Below are 24226 nucleotides of genomic sequence, written 5' to 3'. Positions count from 1 at the left end.
GCTTGTGTTTCTCTTGGAGTCTCCAAGTCCCCCCGTGCCTCTGCCAACTGCTTCCTCAATTTCCTGGTATTTGGCTTTTTGGAGTGCTTTATGTCCTGCTGCCATGATTTGTCTGTCATACTTTTCTTGGGCAAGGACCTCTTTTAGATCTTGAACCTCTTTGTTTAGCGAGGTTGATTTAGCAATCATGGTTGAGTAGGTTGGAGTTTCTTGTAGGGCTAAAAGCTGGCTCAGCGTCTTGCTCACCACCACATAAGACTCTTGTAGCTTTTCACTCTGCTCTCTTTCTCTGGATAGCTCCTCCTCTAGTCGTTGCTGCTCAATTTGCTGAGTAGAGTTGGCCTCATTAAATTATTGGACTTCTTTGTAGTAATAGGTAGCATTTTCCTGTTCTCTTTGCAACTCTGCTTGGAGTTGTAGCTGAACTTTTTGCAGCTCCTCTATTTTGTCTTTTAACTGCAGAGTGTTTTTAGCTACTTTAGAAGCCTCCTTTTTGGTATCTTCTAGCTCTAGCTTGCGCAAGTTGTAGAGAGCTCTTTGGCATTGGAACTGGAGCTTGATTTGCTCTAAATAAGCATCAATGTCGAATGATTTGATCATTTCTGTTCCCTTCTCTACTACCACTTGTGAACGAGGTGATCTTGGTTTTTGTTGGCTTCCTTGGCCCTTTTTTGATGTCCCAGCCTCTTCAGTCATTTTTTCTTTCATTTTCAGTACTTCAATAGCAATGAAATTGTAGTAGTCTTTGGTTGTGCTGTCTTTGTTGCTTGATCTGTCTTTTCTTTCAATAACACCTTCTGGTCCTTATTCAGGGAGGTCTATAGCTTCTTCTCCTTTTGTTGCTCCATCCTTCAAAGGTATATCTTTGTCCTTTGGAGATTCAAATCTCTGACCCTACTGGTCGAGCGTGTCCTGCTCTCTCTTCTCTTATTGGTTATCATATTTTTCCTTGGTCTTACTCGATTCGTCAGATGGTTCAAGATCATCGATGCATGTCCGATTTGCCTCTTCTCTTTCTCTTTGCTCCATCTTTCGTTTGAGCTCATTCTGAATCCGTTGCCACATGGTATTGGCAATATTTAGATTCTTTTCCGCTTCCTATCTATTTTGTTGTTTCATCCTTTCCAAAGCTGATCTTTGCCTACGTAGTAATGGAACATCTTCTTCTTTTTCTTCTTCCTCCTTTTTATCGTCCGCTTCTGTTCCTTTACTTAGTTTCTCTTCGTGCTTCTGCTGACAGATTCTTTTTCTCAACGCATGCGCTTCCTCCATTTTTCTCTTGGCTTGGGTAATTGGGATGGCCTCCGCCATATGGCCTGTTCTCTTCTTCAATCTTGTATAACTGAGGGAGAACTCACTCCCATGCTCCTCTTCTGAAGACTGGTATTCCGAAGGGGTAACTCTTTGTTGAGACCCAGCTTCCCCGCTACTTGGAGCATGCGACTTTGTCTTTTCACTCTCAGTGTCCGTTCTTGTGGCGCTTTGCCTTGTTTGTTTAACTTCTGGTTTTGGCCTTGTGGATGATCCGGCCACCGTTTTTATTGCTCTTTTACATTGTGTATCCAATCTATATACTCTTCTGCAAGTGGTAAATCATTAATTATCCCCAATGCCTGGTAGGCTATTTGTGTCAGCACTGGTCCAGCGTTCATGTAGGTTTTTCTCTTTTGGCTCCCCTTAAGATTTGCTTCAACGATGTTGTTGAGGAGGTAATTTCCAAAGTCGCAGCTGACCACTCTTCCTTCTGTGAAGCCCATTGCCATTACCACTGCCATGTACAATAGTGGTTCCAAGTATCTTGGTGGCTTCTGTACTTTGAAGTGTTGCGATATGAGGGGCAACATCAATTTGGTTTTTGAGTAGATCCTTGATATGCTAGCTTGTGTCCTCTTTGCTTCAGGAAGTCTTTGTTGTTGTCTATTGCTTTTGTTTTTTGCAATAGATTTTGCATCCCTTGCTGCAGATGGAGGGCTTCATTGATTGTTTCTATTGTGATCTTAACCTTGACTGTTGCTCGATGTTTGTCAATCAGGGTGGTTTCCCCATTGTACTGAATCGAGCTTATGAGTTCATGAGTTCTTCTGAAGTCCGTTCCCCAACTATAGGCACCTTCCCCCTGCTTGCACTTGTGGCTTTTGGTGTAGTGTCCACATTTCCCTTGGGAAGATGGTGGTCTTCACTATCTCTCCGTCCGCGGCTTGAAATCTTCCGACGAATATGTTAGCCGGTATTGCTTTGAGCACCTATTCTGTGATATGGGTCTTCTCATTCGAGGATATATCGGCTATCTCATATGGTGTTGTTTCCCACTCCCTTTATGCTTTCTTTTGAGGCATCTTGTGGTCAGTTTTAATTTGGAAACAGGGTTTAGCAGTTGATCAAAACTGTTGAAAAGTTGAAGAAAATGCAAACTTTGGCCATAAATTAAAAATGAGCATAACTTGGTCAAAACTACCCCAAATTTGACTAAATTTCACCAGTGCATCTAGGATTACTATAGGCACAAGGGCGTAGGGTAAAATATAAATTTTGGCAAAAAGGTACATGGATCGCAATCCATGTTGGGAAGCATTTCCAAAATCCAACTAGGGGAGGTTATTCCTGGGCATATGAAGTGCTACTGTGCAAATTCCTTTGGTTTTAGGGTTTGAGGAACATGGATCGCAACATATTGAAGATCTGATGATACCATCTAGTAGGGTTCATCAAGATGGTGCCTTAGTCCAAGAATTTTGGGATTTGGATCATTGATTTGTTAAGTAGGCTAATTTTTGGAAATATTCTTCAGACTTAGAGAAATTTGGCATTTTGATATGGATTTTGGAATCCAAATGGCTTGAAACTTCATGGCTTGACTTTTTTGAACATACTGGGCCAAATGGTATAAATTTTCCTTTGGTTGGGCAAAAAGGTATATGGATTGCGGTCCATGTTGGGAAGGATTTTGATATAGCCTTGTGCACACATGCTCCTATAGGTCTTCCTAGCACACTGGTGAAATATTTTCAGATTTGTACATGTTTTTCCTTAGTTTACTCAATTTCCTAGTTTATAGCCATGTTTTTTCCGTCTTGACCATATTGGTTTTTTTGAACCACTTTTGGGCACATCCTTTGACTGATATCTGTTATTGCCTCGATTCTAGATGATTTGTGCTTGTAAATCACAGCTTTCCCTATCTCCATACCAAATTCCACCAGAATTTGAATCCATCTGAGGGGGAAAATTGATCCAGCAAATTGCACAACTTTATAGGTAACCTTTTGCTTAGTAGAATCAACCTCTTCTGATTGTCCATCAGTTTGTGGATGAAACGAAGACAAGAACGTGAACGTAGTGCCCATGTTCTCAAACAATCCTCTCGAGAAGGCATCCACATCTCTCCTCAAGGTAGGCCAATAGAAGAATGTCTACCTCTTTAACTGTCACATCAATACCACGAGCCCTACATATGGTGGGACATGACTCTCTTCCATGACTTTATGTCGAAATGGCCTAGTGACACAAAGTTTGCCATGCATCATCATAAAATCATCTCTGAGGAGGTAGTGCTCAAGATGTTGCCCTCCTTGCAACTGTTCAAAAATCCTTGCAAAATCTTAATCTGTAGCATACTGTTCCTTTATGTCATCAAGCTCATGATGATAAGAAATTGACACAGCTGAAATTTGTGGCTTCCTTGATAATGCATCAGCCACAACATTCTTCTTGCCTTCCACGTGCATAATCTGGAAGTGAACATAGAAAGAATGTTTGCCCAACTCATATGCTTTTCAGATAACTTTGACTGCGTCAAGAACTATCGCAAGGTCTGATGGTCTCTTTGGACAACAAAATCACCACCTAAGAGATAGTGCTTGCAGCTAGAGAGAGCATGAACTACCGCCAAGAGCTCTTTCTCATAGACTTGCATAGTCTTCTCTGGACCTTGCTAAATTCGGCTTTCATAAGCTACTACTCATCCATCTTGCATTAGCATTGCACCAATGCTACTGCCACACCGCGTCACACTGGGCCACAAATGACTTCCTGAGATCTGGCAAAACAATTACTGGATATGAAGTTAACTTCTCCCTTAAGAGACTAAAAGCTGAAATCTCTTTTTCGGTCCATCTGAAAGTGACCTCTTTCTTTTGCAAAGCGTGAAGAGCTGATGCTTTCTTTGCAAAATTCCTGATAAACCTTCTATAGTAGGAACACAATCCCAAGAAGCTTCTAACGTCGTGCACAGTCTTCAAGTCTCGCCATGTCTTAATAGCTTCAACCTTTGCGGGATCCATTCTGACACCATCCTTTGAGACTATGTGGCCAAGATAGTGGATCTCTTCTAAGAAGAATTCACTTTTCTTAGGATTGACAAGTAGCCTGTAACTGCACAGCTCTTTGAACACAATGGTCAAGTGATGCCTATGCTCCTCTTCATTCTTCAAATAGACTATCATGTCATCGAAGAACGTCCCAACAAACTGTTGATGCGAGCGGAAAATCCGGTCCATCATTCTGTTGAACGTGACAGGCGCATTTCTTAGCCCAAACAGCATCACTAGGAACTCATAAAGACCAAATGTCGTTCTAAACGCAGTCTTGTGCATATCCTCTGGCCTTATAGGAATCTGATGGTACCCACTCTTAAGGTCTATCCTGCTGAAAATTGCAGCACCCTCTAAACAATCGAGAATATCATCAATTCGAGGAATAGGAAACCTATTCTTGATGGTATTCTTATTCAACCCACGGTAATCAATACACATGCGCCATGAGCCATCCTTTTCTCCACTAGGAGCATTGGGGCGCAAAAGGGTGAAGAACTAGTCTTTTTATACCTTTTACCCTCAGTTCGGATGCATACTCTTGGAGCGGTCAAAGCAGTACCTTCTGCAAATGCTGGTTGTGCGACTTGTGAGTCGGTTGGCTTGAGGAGATTCTTGATAGAGCTAGATTTACTTTTAGCGGACAACATTATTTTTCTTGGATGTCTTTTGGGGGTAGTGGTTGGATGATACAACGGTCGTGTATTGGTTCGACCTTAGAGTTCTTATAGCAGATATCCTCGTCCACGAAACCCTCTCTTTACAATTGGAGATTGCTCACTCTAGCCCCTTGGACTCGTTCCTGTCCAGGATCTGAGAGGGGTTGTTAGAGTTCATTTTCCTGTCTCGTGGTAGCTCTGGTATCTCCCAGGAGAAGATTAGGGAGTGGGGGCTGCTTTGTGGCTGTGCCCGCCAGTGTGAGGTAGGTCTCTGATGTCGGGTCGTGTCTAGCCATGTTTAGCTCGGGTTTTGGCTCAGTTCCATAGCCAAGTAGGCTCCTTCTGCCGGAGAGTATTCACCCCCTTTGCAGTCCATTGACTTCCCAGGACCCTAGAGGCATTCAGTCCCTCCTTTGCTATTTAACCCAGCATGAGCCTTTTTATGGCAGGTCGTGGAGGGCTGATCCCTGGGTCGGCAGCCCTTGGGCTGGTCCTATATATGTGGGCAGGGGGGGACACCCTTTGGTCATGCAGTACAGACCCTCCATTTGGGTGTCCCAGAGGGGCAGCCCAGCGTTTTTGGCAGAGGGTCCATCCTAGGCGGGCGCCCCTGAGGGCAGCCCCTTCCCTTGTGCAACCAGCCTGGAGGAGGTTCATTTGCTTGCGTTTTCAGCAGGTGCAGCCTAGCATTTTTTGGCATGCAGCAGGTCAGTGTTTTTGGCCTATGCAAAGGGCAGCTACCATGATGATGTGCAGCAGATGCATTGCTTGGCTATCACCTCTACGGTGTAGTGGTTTCTCACCGCGGCCTTCCGCAGGCCTTGTGATCATGCAGTGAAGGGATTTCGTCCGAGATCTAGATCCTTATCTTGATCTAGCCAGGAGGAGATGCACCAAATCTATGATCTTAGAGCATGTCAGAGGTGATGCACATGTTGAGACCGTGGCAGTGGTCTTGTGTGCAGTAGCAGTCGTAGTCGCAGTCGCAGTTGTGTGTCCTCTCGGTCTATCCATTCTGCATGTCAGTTCTACCCCCCTTGGTCACTTGTATGAGCAGATTGTTATCAACATGGAGAGCCTTTCCCAGATCTCTCTCTCTCTCTCTCTCTCTCTCTCTCTCTCTCTCTCTCTCTCTCTCTCTCTCTCTCTCTCTCTCTCTCTCTCTCTCCTCTCTCTCTCTCTCTCTCTCTCTCTCTCTCTCTCTCTCTCTCTCTCTCTCCCTCTTCTTTTTGTACCCAGACATGGTATCAGATTCACAATTTTGTAACAGTTTGGTCTCATAGATCATTTTGGCCTTTTGAAGACGTTAATATAACATTTCATTTCATTTCTCTCTCATTCTCAATTTTCTTGTCTCTCTCTACCTCAGTGATCTCTCTTCTCCACAGGTGTGCCTTGTTCATGTGTTTGGCAGTGCAGGCGTTCTAGATCGGAGTCGAGGTACCCACCGGTTCATGAGCCTGTTCTGTTCTTCATTGCATCTTTCGCTGCCACCTTCGACAACAAGAACTTATGGAGCACCGGCCGTGAGGCCTAAACCCAAAAGTATCAAAAGCTTGCACTCTAGGCTGATTTCTGTAAATCGCACTGGCTGCCACATGGCACATCTGTATGGATGGCAATTTTGCATGAGCTTTTGGTAGCAGACGCTTTTGGGGGAAAGTGCTTTTGGATCTGATGCTTTTGGGCAACCCTTTTACTACTTATAATAGACCTTGGGGCCTCACTCTGCAAAGCTTTTCGACGTAGAGTCTGAGAGCAAAGAACCCTCAGAGAGTTGTACTTTGCATGCATAATAATAAAGAAATATCTCTGGGTGCCAACCTTTGGGGCTAGTGCATTTGGGTGCAGAACTCCGCCGTGTTGTCTCGACTCTCTCTCTCTCTCTCTCTCTCTCTCTCTCTCTCTCTCTCTCTCTCTCTCTCTCTCTCTCTCTCTCTCTCTCTCTCTCTCTCTCTCTCTCTCTCTCTCTCTCTCTCTCCTCTCTCTCTCTCTCTCTCTCTCTCTCTCTCTCTCTCTCTCTCTCTCTCTTCAAAGTTCAACGATTTTGCAATTTCTAATCGTGTGCTGCTATTGATTTCTCGCTTGGAGTGTCCAAGCCTCTAACAACAGTCCTCTCTCTAAGGCTGGCTGTCATGGAATGGGGTGTGGGTGGGTTCCTATTTTCTCTCCGTATAGCTTATGGCCCTCTGTTGCACATCGCAGGGATTTTTACCAAACACAAAGTAGAGAGGCCAGAGGTTGTCGCCTTGGCATAACCTCGGGCCCTTTTAACTCGACTTGCCTAGTGCTCTAGTTTGAAGGCACCCTGTCTCTTGAACTCTCCCCCTCTGCAGGGGTTCATTTTAGTATTGTTTCTGGTCAAGGATTAGTAGTATCAGTGAACCAAAATAGAAGACGTTCTAGAATTTCATATTGATGTTCAAAGAGTAATAAACTGTCTCTTTTTCAGCTGATGAGGAGAGCTGGGAAGGTTTGATAAGGAGTGGCCTTGTCTATGGAGGTGGCCAGATTGAGCTAGAAGAGCTGTTCAAGGTCATGAAAAAGAGGGTGGAGCGAGTTGACATGCGCACGGTGAGTTTTCTCTACGTTTCATAAGAAATCAAGACATATTTTTGAATGGATTCACACAGCACGGGTTGTGCATCCCAGAGACTTGAACATGATTCCATCCTATTGTGATGATGCGTAAAATGTTTACTCAGTTGAATACATTCATCACTTGGCAGTAAACCCATTTCTTGTGCATTTTATGTTTGTTATGCAGGAGAGTGGATCATACCAACAACGGGTTGTGTTAGAGTATCTGAAGGAGATAGAAGAAAGAGCACAAGCTGTCATAGAGGCCTTTCAGACCTCCAGAACATGAGGCGTATGATTATGGCCTTAATAGCATGGCTGATAGTTGTGAAGGGGCTGAGGAATATTATGATCGAGCCAGCTAATTTAACCTGGAGTGGGCTGTTGTATATATTAGTGCCTGGAGTGGGCTGTTGCATATATTAGTGCAAACACAGACTTCCCGTTGCTGGCCTCTTCCAGTATCATTTGTATGACTAGGAAGGACCAGTGGTCGATTCTCTCAACCGTCAGTCAATTTTGCTCGTAATATCTTGCCTGTACTCATTGAGTGTAAAGTCAGTATCTTCAGCCTTTTTTGGAATGAACTTAGGGTGCGCAATGTCAAGTTTTGAAGCTTTACAATTTGATTTAGTATCATGTAATCCTTACTGTGAAACCTTCTGACCATGTTCCTCTGTAGATCATTTCTCTGCTAGCCAGACAAAACTATGTATTGCGCTCTCTCTCTGTGTGTGTAAGCATTGCAAGTTCTTTGATGATTCATGACTAAGTGTCTACGAGCTATATCTTCAATTTTGAGTGCTTAAAGCTTCACTTTATGTCATTTTGACTAGAGAAAAGTGTTATTAGACCAGTTTAGATAGTTCTGTTGCAATCTTAATGATTTGGTTAATGATAGATCGTGATTTTTGTATTTTGTTGGAATGCTGTCAGACTTGTCCCCTTAGATCTTCAAGGTCTCTCGGAATAGTTTCCTACGACGTTAAGACTCTCTTTTTCATAGTATTTATATTTCATCATTTTGTCATTTCATTTTGTTATTCTGACTTTGTATCAGATCCACATTACATTGAAACGATCTTGTCTCATAGGTCATTTTGGCCTTTTGAAGACGTTAATATATCATTTCATTTCATTTTATTTCATTTGAAGACAGAGTGCCTACGTTGGAGGACATTGAATCTCTATAGCCTTTTGGATACTGATGTATATTTATATGATGCTTCGACTGTCAGAGAACTCCATTGTATCAGCTCACCCTTTCTATTCCCTTTGTATCAAGCTTTCACCCCACCCCTACCCACTATTTTCTTTTCAATTCTTTGTACTTTTTGTGATTAGATTCACCATATGTAACCTTTTGGTCTCATAGGTCATTTTGGCCTTTTGAAGACGTTAATATTACATTTCATTTCATTCTCTCTCTCTCTCTCTCTCTCTCTCTCTCTCTCTCTCTCTCTCTCTCTCTCTCTCTCTCTCTCTCTCTCTCTCTCTCTCTCTCTCTCTCTCTCTCTCTCTCTCTCCCTCTCTCTCTCTCTCTCTCTCTCTCTCTCTCTCAATATCAACACTTTATTGAAATCATACCAGAGCGAACATGCGCTGAAGGACTACTATGCCTGAAACATAAGCGTCCGAGTAACAACGGAACATAGTGCGAGTGCCACCATTGAGAACCACGTTTTTCCTGAAGCAGTAAGGCATTACCATTGATAGGAGAAAAGGGAATCACCCAGCACAGACGAACAATGTTATCTACTGCTCAAGGCATCTGTGTGCTTTCCTACTACTACTACTAGTTCACATGTAGAAGCTCGCTTCGCTTCTCTAGTCTCTTAAGCACCCAACTCTCTTAGTCTCTGCTCATAATAAATTGAATAGTCAAGAGAAGGTGTGTGCCAAGTAGTTGGACTTGCTTTGTGTGCATATCCTTTGTTTGCTTTATAGAGCAAGAAAGGACACATACTGAAGAAGGAATTGCGAAGTTGAGCTCAAGAAGAAGGTGAACAGAAGCTTGTTTTGCTATAATTCCTTCGCATAGAGCCGAAGTAGGGTAAGCCAACTTCTGTTTTTTGAACTAATGATAGCGGTGAACATAAATCATAATTGGGCTTGTGAAATTATGAGCAGCCATAGTACGAGTTTGTGCAATCTTTCAAAAATGTGTCAAGAAGAAGAGGGTGGAGAAGAGGACTTGCAATAACCAAGAGACACCTTCAAGGAGGGAAGAGGAGAGCCTACATTACCACCGAAGTGTAAGTTTGTAAGAAGTCAGAAGTCCTCCCCATGCCTCTCATCTGAGCAAGAAGGTTAAGATTATTCATGTAACGTTTGTCATATCTGCGGATCAAGCTAGTGGTCATGTGTTGATTTATATTCATATCTCGGGATCAAGCTAGTGAAGTCTTGCCTAGATTACTTTTTTATTCTTAGGATATCAACTATTGTGAGCCCTAATGATTTGGGTGATTCAGGATTATTCCCATGCTGATACATTTAGGAGACAAATGCTGAAATTCCTATTTGACAGTTTCATGAGATCCTCTCGAGGCTCCACCTCAACAACAGCTTGAATGCAATCTTCTTCATGTCTTGCACACAACTAAGAAGTAGAGCATTTAACAATAGCATCAAGAAACTTCATGAAAACCAAACACTAATATAGAGTCCCTCAAAGATTGGAGGGCAGTCGTCGCTTCAAAAGCAATTTGACAAGCCCACTTCACTCATAAACATAGCCCAAAAGCTCAACATAAAAGCGCCTACACCTATGATCATATCAAAACGATAGCCTTCCCCTCCTTTTCGAAGAAGCTCCACAACTTGGAAAAGACTTCTCTCAATTTACACTTCCACAATAGTAGCATCCACTTTGACAATATCTTCTCCAAATCCATTATAGCAATACATTAGGAAAAACTAGTCTTGCTTAGAGAAATGGAGAAAACTTAATTGAAATATTGACTTGGTAATTGAGTAGGCATCCTGTACGACAGTGCAAGGCAAAGAACATTGTTTTTCAAACTACAAAAAACCTTGTGACTAGTTAAACGTCTCTTCATGCAATGAGGAAATGACGCAAACTAAAGACCATATAGTGAAGTCATGCAAAACAGAAGTGGCCATACATAACTATGGTGGAGGGTCGGCACTGTGTCTCCTTGGAAATTACAAGAAACACAAGTTGTGCCTTTGCCCCGTAGTTTGGTTGTGTGATCCAAGCAAATGCATATGAATCCAAATAACGAACCTTTACAACTTGTTGACATAGGGTTTTGTCTGTCAATTTGTAGAAGCTCCCATTGTCGATTTACAAATTTTATCATGAATAGAGTTGAAGCATGTTGTAGCACAAAGGGCAAGAGGTCGGCACATCTGTTGTGGACCAATCTGCGATGACACATAGGCACCTAAAGTATAGAGTTGTTCCATAGCCGATATTAGAGCATGTAGACTGTGGAGGCCGTAGATCCAAAAAAATTGAAAGTCAATGAATCAGTAATACACAGCCTTCAGATGCAAAGTTGTATTGCCAGATTTATTCTTTGAATTTCAGGCACAGTTCGTTGTAACATCTTATTTCATTCTTGTGCATGCTCTCAGCGTACAAGAGACAACACTTTCCTGGACTTGTTCTGCCTGCTTGGGGCTTTGCTTTGTAGAGGCTTGAGAAATGGGTATAATGAGAAGTGAATCTAACCCAAGCTTGGGATTATAGACATTTGGCTTAGCAAAACCTGGATCTAAAAGGGACATTAGATTCCATTGATGATTAAAAATGCCTTTCCAATGTTGGTTGGAGCCACACTTTCCTTGTTGGTGCTCGATCAAAAAGTTCTCGTCTATATTTCACTAGGAAAGGCACTATAAACTGGGAGTATAAGCAACTCTGGAACATTGGGACCCAACCCCTTTATTCTCTCATACAAAATCTGGTACACTATACTTCTTCTTGTCCTCTTCAGTTGAAAAGAGAAGGATATCACCTTCTGGCTCAATTAAATGTATCCGCGTAATAGTAATAGGTGCAACATCTAGAAAAGTGCCCAGAAATCTTCTCAGCATCCAAGTGTAGCTGAGGTGACTAAAGGACGCAAACCTTTATGCCATGTTACTAGGTCCTTCGGCAGCCCATAGAGTCCATCAGTGTGTATTGTCCTTTCATGTGCTTCATCAAGCATGATGACAAAATGCGCGAAGAGTTGGCTATCCACGAGCAATATTCTGAGAAGTATTCCATCTGTCATATACTTGATTACTGTCTCGGGGCCCGTTCTTGAACAAGGATGCACCCAAATTCTTTTGAAACCCTCTTGACCACAGACATTGTGGCCACTCTTTGAGATTGTGTGCAGCCAATCTTTCGTTTTGTTGTGCACCCCTGCTTTTGCTAGATATTGTGTAGTCTCTATTGTTTTCTTTGAATTGGTTTCTCCAATCACAACTTAAACCTGGTTCTCATGGACTGCTCCAACTGGGGTAATACCTCACATCCAAGACCCCTGACACTAGTAGTTGCTTAGCTTCTCATCTCTCAAGCAAAACTCGTTCTCTTTAGTGGTTGCCTAGAAGGGCCATTTTCATTCTAATCTGTGATGATAATCCCAAAAAGCCCTTTGATCATGTTGAAGGCTGAATCATACAAGAGGGATTAGATTCCTCATCCAAAGAGCTTCTTTTCATCATTAGAATATCTTGCCCTATCTTTTGGTGCACCTCCCTCATGGAAGGGCTAATTTTATTCCCATCATGGAAACAACCTTAACCCATACCTCTTGATCATATTTGTGGTAATTTGCAACACATGCACAATCCATTCCTTTTGATCACAAAAGCCTAGAAGCTACATAAAGTAGCCGTATTCCATGACATTTGAAACCCTACCTCAGTAAACATTGCATAGCTTAAGTTCTTGTGGTTGATGCCCTTTTGAAGAGCTAGGGTTTCTATCATCTTGATCCCTCATGATCCGGTCGCTGCGTTTATCATCATTGTCATTGCTTGTATCTATCCTTGCGATCATCATGATCTCTTGAGTCCTTCGATCACCATCCTGGTGGCTATGATCCCTTCTTTATTCATCCTCTCTATCATGGTCTCTTTGTCTTTCGTACCTTATCTCATCTAGATCATGTCCATCGCGATCTCCATTTTCATGTTGATCATGTCTACTGTAATCTTCATCATTATCTCTTCTGTGATTTTTGCCATCGTGTTGACTATCACATTCACTTTTGCTATCATGTCTACCATCACCACTACTTCTGTGTTGTTCCTCTTCTTTCATCTTAGCCTCATGCTCCAAGCTCGTTTTACAAATGTTTGATCCTCCCTCTGTCACGAGGGTCAGAAAGCCCAAAGAAGGCTGAATCTGAATGCTTACTTTTAGCTTTTAGGAGGAAGAACAACATAAATGCTAGTGAGCAAACTTTTAATGAAGTGCTTAGGAAGCTTTGCAAATGCCAAGCTTGCAAACCAACACAAGCAATTATGGCCAACCCTTGACAAAAAGATGGCTTTCTTATTAGCACCACAAAGGAGCATTATAAACAATATTTCCAGTGCTCATGGAGTTCAGAAAGGCATTCACTCTATCTTGGGAGGAGAGCAACATCACACTTTACATGGTGAGTAACAACACACATTACATGCTTTAAAAGTATTATTCATTTCTTGATTATGGTCACATTGTATCTTATTTGTGCATCGAGCATTTTTTATTGAAAAATATGGATCACTCAAAAATTTCAGCACCTAGGGCATGGAGAACTCCCATTGCCGAGCTACAGGGTGCATTTTAAAAATACCCATCATGATGGGGGTGTTGTGTAGTCCAAATATTTTAAAGGAGGCATTCAACTAGATACCACATGGGGTTTGCTTGTTAGTTCGCCATGGAGAGTGCGTGATTGTCTAACATTGCGAAGGAAGTAAGAACATTGGATCATGGAGAGGCATCAAGCTCCATTTGTTGCATAGCTATGACATAGAAGATTGCATACAAGCCATTAATTTAGATGCTGCATAGTAACCTACTAACGCACACCTATAGGTCTACTAGAGGATACTAAATTTTTGTCCATCCATGCCAAGAGAGTGACTATCCAGCCTGAGGGGACAAATATGGCATGTAGATCGAGGCAAGGGTTTGAGCAATTATAAGTTGCATCTTCTTTGTGATTGACCGCCCTATGTTTTGTACCCTTACATGATGTAAACGATTAGTGCCCGTTTATAGTGCAATTTCATTTTCCAAAACTCACACAGTTAGGCATTCATGTTAGTCTTGGTGTGAGATGGTTTTTTTTTTTTTGGGGGGGGGGAGGGGGGGACATGGCTTAACACCAAAATCTCTCGGCCAGACATGTTGTAAGAGGTTCTTCATGGCCCCAATATGTCTTCATGCTTCTTCAATGCTACCACCACTTGAATCCGCTCATCAAAGAAGTACCCATCTCACCAGAAATTTCTTGAAAGCAAGTTATTCTCTTTGAATATGGGCAATATCCTTGGTGAATAAAACTTAAAAATTCTATGACACCCAAATCCTTGTGTGTGGTGGAATAGCTACCACATACTTGAAGATGTGCTCCTCCGTGCATGCCACAATTTTGAGAAATTTGTTGCTCTTGAGGTCAATGATAGAGCCAAGTTCAGGGACACAAGTGAAGAAAGCATTACCACCCATACACTAACCCCCCCCCCCCCCCCCCCCACACACACACACACACACCATTCTCAATGTGTTTAGGAAGAGGGTGCATTGTGATAGAGGGGTGGGTGTGAGTGGAGAGACGCTTGCAAAGGCTACGGATGTGGCCATGTTCAGAGTGTGTAAAAGCAAGCACTAAATGAGCTCAAAAGAAGTGTAGGTGAAAAATGAAAAAGAGGTAGGTGGCTACCTTTTATAACGTCCCTCTTTCCAAAAAAGGGCTAGCCTCTTCTCTCCTCATAGCCTCCTTGAGTCCTTGTAGTCTCATAGCCTCCTTGAGTCCTTGTAGTGCACATTCTTGCACATAAACGTTGTGGTAGTTTCAAAAGAAGCAAGTTTTTTTAAGCACATGCACAAAACAATGAATAGGAAAGCACCAAGTCAAGGCTACAAATCAAGAAGCTCTTATCATATTTCAAGGAGCTTTGGACATCTCATACCATCTTTTGCTTCAAAGATGCTACCGACTGCAATTCTGGCTCATGCCACTCCACACTTAACAAAGACAAGACTTGGATAGGTTCAAGTCTACCATAATTATATGTAGTAGTGGGGATGACATATGCGGGTGAGTGAAAGAAAACTATCGCTCTAAAATCTGTATGTAGTGCTTTGAATGTTCTCAAGGCTATGAAGTGGTTGCTCTTTCACCAATCTAGATGAAAAAAATGACTACACAAGCAAGTAGAAACACAATTGTAGGTATGAAAGACCCTTGTGACACCAAAAGAAACCCCTCATTGCCAGGAAGGTATTCAATGTGGTGGAAATGCCTTTCGAGTAGGTTGTTGCAATGCATCCTTTTGAGATTGAGAAAACAATAGCTACAATCCCCTTGTCCTTGAAATTCTTGGAACCATGAAGCCTCCCCTCTAATGGTGGTTTAAATTTCCACTAGTTGACATGGTAGGGACTATCATAAATGGTTGCATGTATACCCAAGCACCTTTGGTGAACTCTTGTGGCACCCATTCACGATCTAGCGACATGCAAGATTTACATAACAATTTCTAGATGAATCACATCTGCATGCATGTATTGATAAGAGAGAGAGAGAGAGAGAGAGAGAGAGAGAGAGAGAGAGAGAGAGAGACCTAACACCAATTGAGGGCTACCCCTCCAAAAGAAACTATATTTATGACTCTTCTATATAAGACTAGAATTGAGTTCTCCAAGCTTGAAAGAGCATCAAATTCCTCTAGCATCTCATACTAATTATATTTAGAGTTTGATGACTCAATTGGGAAGTATCTCTCTCAAGGTGGATGAGGACATTACCACACTAATGCGGGAACTTTGCATGCTGGGTTCTCGTTTTCCATGTTTTTGAAGCTTCTTTAGACCGAAGGCTAGCCATTGATGATACAACTTTTGGAGGCACGCAGAGACACATTGAAGCTTTATGATCTAGGGCTCAAATTTGAAGGCGCGAGGCAGCTTTAATCTCCGCCGTCTGATCATAAAGTGAACTAGGGGTGAACTGGGGATGAGTGAACTAGGGGTGAACTGAGGGTGAACTAGGGGCGGATAAGCTAGGGGTGGGTGAACTAGGGGTGCTTAAACTAGGGTGTGATCATGTGTCATGCCAACATGGACATCGACGCGCGCTAGCGTGGTGATAGAGCATTTGTGTGACAACCGAGACGTTCGAGGTTCGACCCACGCCCCGCGAGGTAGGTGAACTAGGGTGAACTAGGCGGGGGTGAACTAGGAGTGAACTTGGGGCGCCATTTTTGCCCCGAGTTCACCCCTAGTTCACCCCCAGTTCACTGCGTGATCCGACGGCCGAGATTAAAGCCACCTCACGTCCTCAAACTTGGGCCCTAGATCCCCTCTGGCCTAGAACCGTGCCATATAGTGACGAGGGTATGTATGCGGTCTTGCCTCTTGAGCAAAGCTCATGATGTTATGCATTGTATGAAAAACAGTGAGAAAGACCGTTTTCCTACATGAGAAAATATTTAAATCTTCTTGTGATATAATTACGGAAGAACAACTCTCCTACTTCAGTTGTTTCCTAGCTGTGGGTATGACCAATTAGGGTATTAGGGGACAATGATTAGTTAAATGATGTATGACAACCTTCCCAAACCAAGGCACAAGAAGATTCATAAATTTTCATATGTAGGAAAACGGAGTCTTTTACAATGTTTTTCATACAATGCACAACGTCATGAGCTTCTGCTCGAGAGGCACTGCATACCTAGCTAGGTACGATTGGGGGTAGGGAGGTCGGGGACCCCCCCCCCCCCAAACAGGGCCAACGGTCCCCTGTCCCCTGTCCCCAATCGTATTAAGCTAGGTATGCAGTGCCTCGATCCCTCACCGAAGCTCATGATGTTGAGGTAAGTCACATTGTAGGAATTATTGCGAGAATTTGTCCAAAACTTCTCATGAGGGTCACACGCCCCAAATCTCTAGTGCCATCGCCTAGACATTTACTGGCCATCATGGATGTAATTGAAGCTCACTAATTTATCTAGTTGTAGTTGAAACTTATTAATTGATCGCTCACAAAATACTACTAGGACGTTCTCAAATTTATTAGGAAGCAAAGACATAACATTTTTTTAGCTTCTAGTCCACAAACAGAAAAGGCTTATGTGAAGCTAAACTGAGTTTAATTGGAGTCAAGGCATCATGTACAACGTGTACAATGAGGGTGCCAAGTTGCAGAGTTCAATCTACATTAGAGACAAGACTACAATGTTTTACTAGATGCCTTTGCCTCTTTGTACAGAGGCATTTTCATGTTTGATTGTAGTCAGAAGCATCGTGTGCAATGTTGAATGTGTAAGTTGTAGCATTCAATCCATATTGAAGCAGTGTTCGGGAAAAATGATTTCGGGAAAAATCATTTTTCCAAACATACAAATTTCCTTTCCTTGAGTTTGCCAAGATGAAGTTTTAGAAAATTAGTGGTATTTTTTGGGGTTTTACACTATTTTTCTCTATTTTGGGCCAGAATTTTTCCTTTTCCCCTTGCCATCAACCGGCATTATTGAAATTGAAAATGGCACGATATTAAGCTGAGACACATTTTTCCCGAACACTGCATCGAGGCATTATACAATGAGGATGTCAAGATCAATGCTTTTTTATGCTAGTTGGTGGACAATTAGTTTTTCAACCATGCACAAGCATAAAGCATGCAAAAAAATTTAACGGCATTAAATAGGTTAATACTCTGAGTTTGACAACTCTAAATTTAACGGCATTAAATAGGTTAATACTCTGAGTTTAATTGCCCGAGCACATGAGGCACCCTACCAACTAAATCTATCAAATCACATACATTAGACCTTGGCCATGAGAAAATCTTTGCTTGGGAATTTTATTCTAATGTATTTATTATTTTTACTATATTCATTCACATGTATTTACTATTTTTAGTGTGTTTACAACATTTCAAATCTGTGAAAACTTAAATCCACAAATTAATTATATATTAGTGCAAGTTTTTTATTTTGGTATAGAACATAACACAAATTAATAATTATGTGAGGATATCTTTACAAGTTTTAGGAAACAACCTCACCCCTAAGTGGGTTTGTGGTTATATTCAAACACTCTCCAAATTACATTACATTAAATGCAGTTATGAAAGCTATTGTGCATAAATGATTAATTTGCACAAAAATCAAAGAGTACATTCAAGCTAGCATGTTTATTGTCATGCCGTCAGCACTAAGTAACACCCACATTTATTAAGGAGCGGTAAAGGGATCCACAATGGGGAAGTTCACGCACGAAAGCCAAGGTGATTGCAACCACACAAACTATTTAAAATCTAAACTCGGACACGAATTAAACCTCAAAAACCTTGGTAGCCTACGTTAACTCACAATATAACCTCATAAAAACGTGAGGGGTTACACAACGTGCACGTGGGTGAGTTGGTCAGCCTTGTGACACAAAACCCGATGCGCGAGGTCATGGTTCAAATTTGGATCGTGAGAGGGTAGTGGAGTTTCCATGCCGCCTTGATTTTTGCGCTCGCCAGGTTTAGTGTGCCTCGAGGTCGTCCTTCACTTTCCGCTTGTCGATCCCTTAACCCCCCCTAATAAATGCACGGTCCCACTTAGTGTCAAGGTTGTCCACTTGAGTCTTGAGCCAATTCAGTATACTAGGTGAGGAAACTACAATGATGTATCATGTATTGCAAGAACATACTGGGTCTACCCGAGCGTTCATTAATTAATTATACGCTCAATCCCTACTCCCACTCTTCTCAAACTAAAGCCACAGTTTCTGCCTCCGAATTTGCGTCGGTTCCCATGCACGACCTCTCCTGCTTCGCTAGTGCCACTCTTGTTCCCGTCCCAGATAGAATCCTAATTATCAACCTACTCTTAAGACTTTCTCACCCTAGTATCTGCAAAATTTAGTTAGGTTTTTCAAATTCTATAAAAACTTGGTAAGGTCCATGCACTCTAACAATAGGTCCAAAAAGGGAGCTTCTTTTACATCCCAATAGAGGGAAGCTGATCCCATGGCTTCCCTCTCGCATGCACACCCATACACGTGAACTTGGAAAGGGTGTCCATGGTGCTCGCTTCCTTATCTTACTTGAAGGCAAATTGCATAGACATGACATTTGCTTCAAGTTAAAGAAGAAGATGATGCCCTGCTGTCACCATGCTTGCACTCAACTCAACAATCATCAATGTGGAGTCATGACGTTACAAGAGAGAGTGAGCAACCTCCTTCGCACCAATAGTATCGCCAATCCCTAAGGACTAAAGCATATGTGGACATTATCATACAAAAATTTAGTATCGAATGATACGAATACTCTTGTGCATCAAAGACATTCAAGACCAAAATTTTCTCTTGGATATGATCATACGGGACTAAAGCATATGTGGGCATTATCATACAAAAATTTAGTATCCAATGATACGAATACTCTTGTGCATCAAAGACATTCAAGACCATGAAAGACCAAAATTTTCTCTTAGATATGGTCATACTCCTATAGTATTAGAGAAGATAATTTGGTGATGTTCCATACAAACTATTTTAATAATAATAACTTTGGACATTAACCCAAATAGTCATGTGAATGAATTGTATATGGGAGTAGAATATCATAATGTTGGCTTGAAAGTTTTTGGTAGAATTCACAAACGCACTCTCTTTTTTACATGTGTCAAAGTATATGTTGTGTTACCAAGATTAGCATATATACATAATGTCTATAGAGAACCTATTGTTAAGTGAAACCGCAAGACCATACAAAGCTTCTATCCAAGTTCATCCCAAGAAAGTACTTGATAGTTATCCATAAATATTTTCTTCAACAAAGAAAATAACGTCCTGGAGGGGAGGTTTTATGTAATCATGTTAATGTATAATGTGAGTTTGAAAGGAGGGGCTTTGAAATGTAAAAAATTCAGGTAATTTAACAGAGATACATTAAAATAATGGGTTTTTATTCAATTTTTAAAAAAAATCTAAAATAAAAAATCATTTTATTCATTCAAACATATTAAAAGAGAGATTATTTTAATACCCCATGAACGCACATTATATAAGGGGTATTGAATGATGAACCTCCGGAGATAACGCCATAGCCACATTAGAGCTAGGTGTAGACATACCAAATGTAAGTATGCTTTTAAGGTGACTTTGATTCACCAAGGGATCTAGGAAAGGGTTGAGACAAAGGAGACAATGGAGATGGCCTAGTTTAATTAAGCATTAGGTATGAAGGCTACCTTGTAAATTCTCTCAACATAAAAATCACTCCTTAAATTAGCCTATATCACATATGTTCAAGAGATTATTAATACCTTTGAATCATGCTTAATTTACACGATGGGTGCACTCTTTCAAGAAACCTTACCCAATTTGATACATACACAAATAAAATAGATACAATCCTTTCCCATTAACCCACTTGATCTAGTACAAATTTGTGGAAATGATACCCTGATATTAAAGCTCTACATGATGAAAAACAACTATATCTTATAGAGTCTTCCTCTTTCAGAAAGATTACAATGAAGTCATAGCTTGATAATTTAAGGCTTACCCAAAGATAAATTTTAAGGTATATTCTATCTTCAAAATTTAATTAATAAATATATCTATTCACCCATTTTAAATAATTACAAGTCCTAAAAAGTATCGTATAAAAATACCAATTTTCAATTTTGATTCTTATCTGATATAAAGGGGAGATCAGATTGAATCTTTCATGGATGCTTTGATTCTAGAATAGTAACTTATAAATTGCATGGTGTACAATGAACAATTAGAAGCACTAAGATGACTAAAAAAGCCACAATTCATAGTATCGAAGATAACTACAATTTACATTCATAGTCATAGGAATCATGTGGTTGAATTAGCTTGGAATGGTAGTTTATCAAACCAAAAAAAAAACATATCTCAAAAAATGCAAAATAACGTAGCATGGAAACTTAGAAAAAAATAAACTCTTACTAAAATAAAATTTTCTTATCATTAACTTGAAAATAGAAAAGGTAACAAATTTTGAAATGTACAGTGCTTAAAATCCAAGAAATTAATTACTTTAAAATACTACAAGCAAGTCAACTTGACGATCTCAATTGTGGGAGAAAAAGAGAATCAAATGTCAAGTTTATTTATGCTTTAACTTTGTTTAAGAGCAACAGTGAAACCATTTTGATAGAGCCACATGTCATTCAAAAATTTAATTTTCCTAGATTCAATTTTTGTTTCTAGCGTGTTTACTTCATTCACATTTTCTTTAGTATTCAATAACTTATCATTTATTTATTTGATGGTTCATGAGTCAAAATTTGTGTGTGTGTGTGTGTGTGTGTGTGTGTGTGTGTGTGTGTGAGAGAGAGAGAGAGAGAGAGAGGACCTAACACCAATTGAGGGCTACCCCTCCAAAAGAAACTATATTTATGACTCTTCTATATAAGACTAGAATTGAGTTCTCCAAGCTTGAAAGAGCATCAAATTCCTCTAGCATCTCATACTAATTATATTTAGAGTTTGATGACTCAATTGGGAAGCATCTCTCTCAAGGTGGATGAGGACATTACCACACTAATGCGGGAACTTTGCATGCTGGGTTCTCGTTTTCCATGTTTTTGAAGCTTCTTTAGACCGAAGGCTAGCCATTGATGATACAACTTTTGGAGGCACGCAGAGACACATTGAAGCTTTATGGTCTCTCAAAAGTCTTCATCTTCAAAAGCATAATTAAAGTGGCATAAAATTGAGGACCTTGCCAATGTCACCAAAGGTCCTATCATGGGAGAAAAAGGGTATTTGCCTTCCTCCATCCTTGAAATTCTTTAGATGACGAGCTCTCTTCCAAGCAATGTAAGAATGACGATGCCCTCTACACTTTCTTTGAAAGACAATTTACATATGTATGAATCACCGTCTGAGCTTTACCTTGGATGTCATGGAACTATCCTTGTCATCTACAAGAGAGAGTGCCAATCTTGCTCAAAAGAGTTTCCTTGTTTAGTAATTGGAGGATAATTTAATGATTCAAGGAGTCTCTTCCTACCACTGGATCACTAGAATTGACCGTGAGTCTCTTCCTACCACTGGATCACTAGAATTGACCGTGATTCTTGTAGATGTGGACTTATTTGCATCCCAAAGCACACAAAATCTATTGGAATTAGTGCCCAAGTTGGGGGGACATATCACTTATCCTAAATGAACAACCAAAGAGGTAGGAAGTGTTTCCATGTGCGTGAAGATCCCATTATTTGCATCCAAACTGGACACCTATGGCGAATCAAACTATGGTAATCTTTAGTAAGTGCTCATGGCAATACATGTGCAGTAGTACAGTAACTATCTCATGGTCAACTCATCTCTCTCTCTCTCTCTCTCTCTCTCTCTCTCTCTCTCTCTCTCACACACACACACACACACACACACACACACTTTTTGTAAATCAATTTGATTTAACTTTCTGTGGGAAACCACAAAGAGAGGAAAACCCACCAAAAAGATGTACAAGGAAAGTCTCTCTCTCTCTCACACACACACAACATTCAAGCCAGTTTTTTCACCATCCGCACTCCTTTAGGTACAATTTCTTTAAGGGCCAAGAGGAGAAATGTACACACACACACACACACACACAAATTTATCAGAGCGCTTGAGCCTTGCATTCACCACTCGAAGCAAGCACGCTCCCTTAGCTGATTGCTCTCACAAAAGTAAGCATAGTTGTGACACAAAGCTGTAATTCTTTGAAACGAATTGGCACTGCAAGCTACATTTTCCATAGCTGAGCTGAATGGTTTATTGGCATGTGCCAGTAGCGCTATTAGGCCGAGAACTTTGGAAGACATATTTTGTCCTTCAATGTAGCAGATATGAAACTTAGAAGCCATCTATTGTAAACCAATAAGATGCAGGGCTTGCACAAGTACTGTAGGCGATGGGGGGGAGAGAGAGAGAGAGAGAGAGAGATTGATTGATTGCACAAACAACAAGGTGCATTGTTGAGATAAGAGAAATTCTCATCGGTTTCTCTACAATCAGCTCTTTTCCCGCATACTCTCACTTTGATTACTTACAAGAGTAGACTGATATTAAGTGCTCATAGGACTGCTGAGAGAAAGGGCTGCTTTTTTGATGAAAATGCGGCAGGTGCATGATAATGGGGCGTCGTCATGGTATCACAGCCTTAAATCTGGATCGATACGACACTATACATGTGAAGAAACCTGCATCAACATGACAATGTTAGAAACTATATCAAAAAGCAAAGAAAAAGTCGACCAAAACCAGTGAAGCCACCTTGTAAAGTGAAACTCGGCTTGGTGAGGCCCCTGAAGTCAGGCTAGTTTGGATAACCAGCCGATCATCAAACTCATTCTACAGCATTGTATCGAAGCTCACAGCTTCCTTAATTCACATCTGGAAGCAGAATCTGCGCACCTCTCCAAGACTCTCCCTTATCTAATGTTATTGGAGAAAGAACTGTGCTGTAAGCGACTGATATGAAGGGCTTGTCTCCATCCGTGACTGGACTGGACACCACCAGGTTCTCAAACCCACGATTTTCAAAGAGTAAGGACCTTCGCAAACCCTGCAAAATTGTAAACAGCTGGGACATGGGCCTTATTCATTCATAACAGGCATTTCTTTAGAAACGCAGAACCAAACAAAGGAAAGAAACCTTAAAGCAAAGCAGCTCAGAGACAGCTCTCCATATTGATATCTTTCAATTCTCCAGAGACACTACTTGCTGGCCTGCCTGAGGCTTTTGTTAAGAGAGAAAATTTTTGCTACCCCTTCACAAGCTGCAGCAACCAATGATTGCCTTGCTTTGCATTGCAAGCTGTTGTCTCTTTCCTTATCAGCTAGACACAACTTTAGAACCACAGCATAAAAGGGGTTTTTATATGCCATCATCATGACACAGACTTTTACTAAGGTTTCTGCCATGTAAGCCTCAGATGTATATATTATATAAAGGAGCATGCAAACGCCCACAAACACATACATTATTATCACTGATGAAATGAAGTTAGCCTCTGTCCCGTTTCTGATGAAGCCTTGGCCCTGTTGTCAAAGAAAATCAGAGCCTCTTGATCTCGTACTTTGCCCTACGCTTGGAAGAGCTCAGTACTCTCGTCCTCTTTATCCTGTGGTATCCCCTTAAAATCTGAGATCAATCCTCCTTTAGTCTAACCCTTCTCTTCTTGTCTCTCCTCTACTGCCTTCGCTGTCTCCACCTTGTCCACTGGACTTTCTTCCTTTATCAAGCACTTCGCTGCAATATGATTGGTCTCTCTACAAGTGTAGCACTTTCACCACTTACTGATCCCACTCTGCCTTCTCTTCTGATGTCAAACAAGGAACTTCTTCACCTTCTTCCTACACTTCCTCAACTCTATCCAACGGCTTCTCCTTACTCCTCATCTACAAAAGCCAATGATCCCATGAGCAAAGCATAGCCGTCCTGTGCATGGGCCATCATCCCTTGT

The 24226-nt window shown here is 41.2% G+C and overlaps 1 protein-coding gene, 1 long non-coding RNA gene and 2 pseudogenes across 2 annotated transcripts; 1 reads left to right on the top strand and 3 right to left on the bottom strand.

Moving 5' to 3' along the window:
- Positions 1-7109: 7109 nt before the first annotated feature.
- Positions 7110-8018, top strand: LOC147464004 (uncharacterized). The gene is made up of 3 exons (XM_086529918.1): positions 7110-7209; positions 7422-7543; positions 7737-8018. Exons 1-3 carry the CDS (start codon positions 7110-7112, stop codon positions 7836-7838), a joined length of 324 nt encoding a protein of 107 aa, XP_086386044.1. The 3' UTR covers positions 7839-8018.
- A 3026-nt stretch (positions 8019-11044) lies between these two features.
- Positions 11045-12021, bottom strand: LOC147464003 (putative pre-mRNA-splicing factor ATP-dependent RNA helicase DEAH5 pseudogene; annotated as a pseudogene).
- A 1-nt stretch (position 12022) lies between these two features.
- On the bottom strand, positions 12023-13093 carry LOC147464002 (uncharacterized; annotated as a pseudogene).
- Positions 13094-22607: 9514 nt separating this feature from the next.
- Positions 22608-23654, bottom strand: LOC147464001 (uncharacterized). The gene is made up of 3 exons (XR_015185554.1): positions 23416-23654; positions 23034-23325; positions 22608-22960 (listed from the first exon to the last, which is right to left on the bottom strand). It is a non-coding gene; the product is annotated as an uncharacterized LOC147464001 (long non-coding RNA).
- Positions 23655-24226: the final 572 nt, after the last annotated feature.

Source organism: Adiantum capillus-veneris, chromosome 2 (genome assembly GCF_014529385.1).
Source record: "Adiantum capillus-veneris isolate H3 chromosome 2, ASM1452938v2, whole genome shotgun sequence".
NCBI lineage: Eukaryota > Viridiplantae > Streptophyta > Polypodiopsida > Polypodiales > Pteridaceae > Adiantum > Adiantum capillus-veneris.
Note: the sequence above shows the minus strand (reverse complement) of the source record. Positions and strands in the feature narration are given on the sequence as shown.

What these genes read in the sequence shown, in the direction of transcription:
- LOC147464004 (XM_086529918.1), top strand. Translation starts at nt 7,110, where the DNA reads ATGGGGTGTGGGTGGGTTCCTATTTTCTCTCCGTATAGCTTATGGCCC. An exon ending in ACAAAGTAGAGAGGCCAGAG is followed by an intron (nt 7,210 to 7,421) that starts GTTGTCGCCTTG and finishes TCTCTTTTTCAG; the next exon opens with CTGATGAGGAGAGCTGGGAA. An exon ending in AGCGAGTTGACATGCGCACG is followed by an intron (nt 7,544 to 7,736) that starts GTGAGTTTTCTC and finishes TTTGTTATGCAG; the next exon opens with GAGAGTGGATCATACCAACA.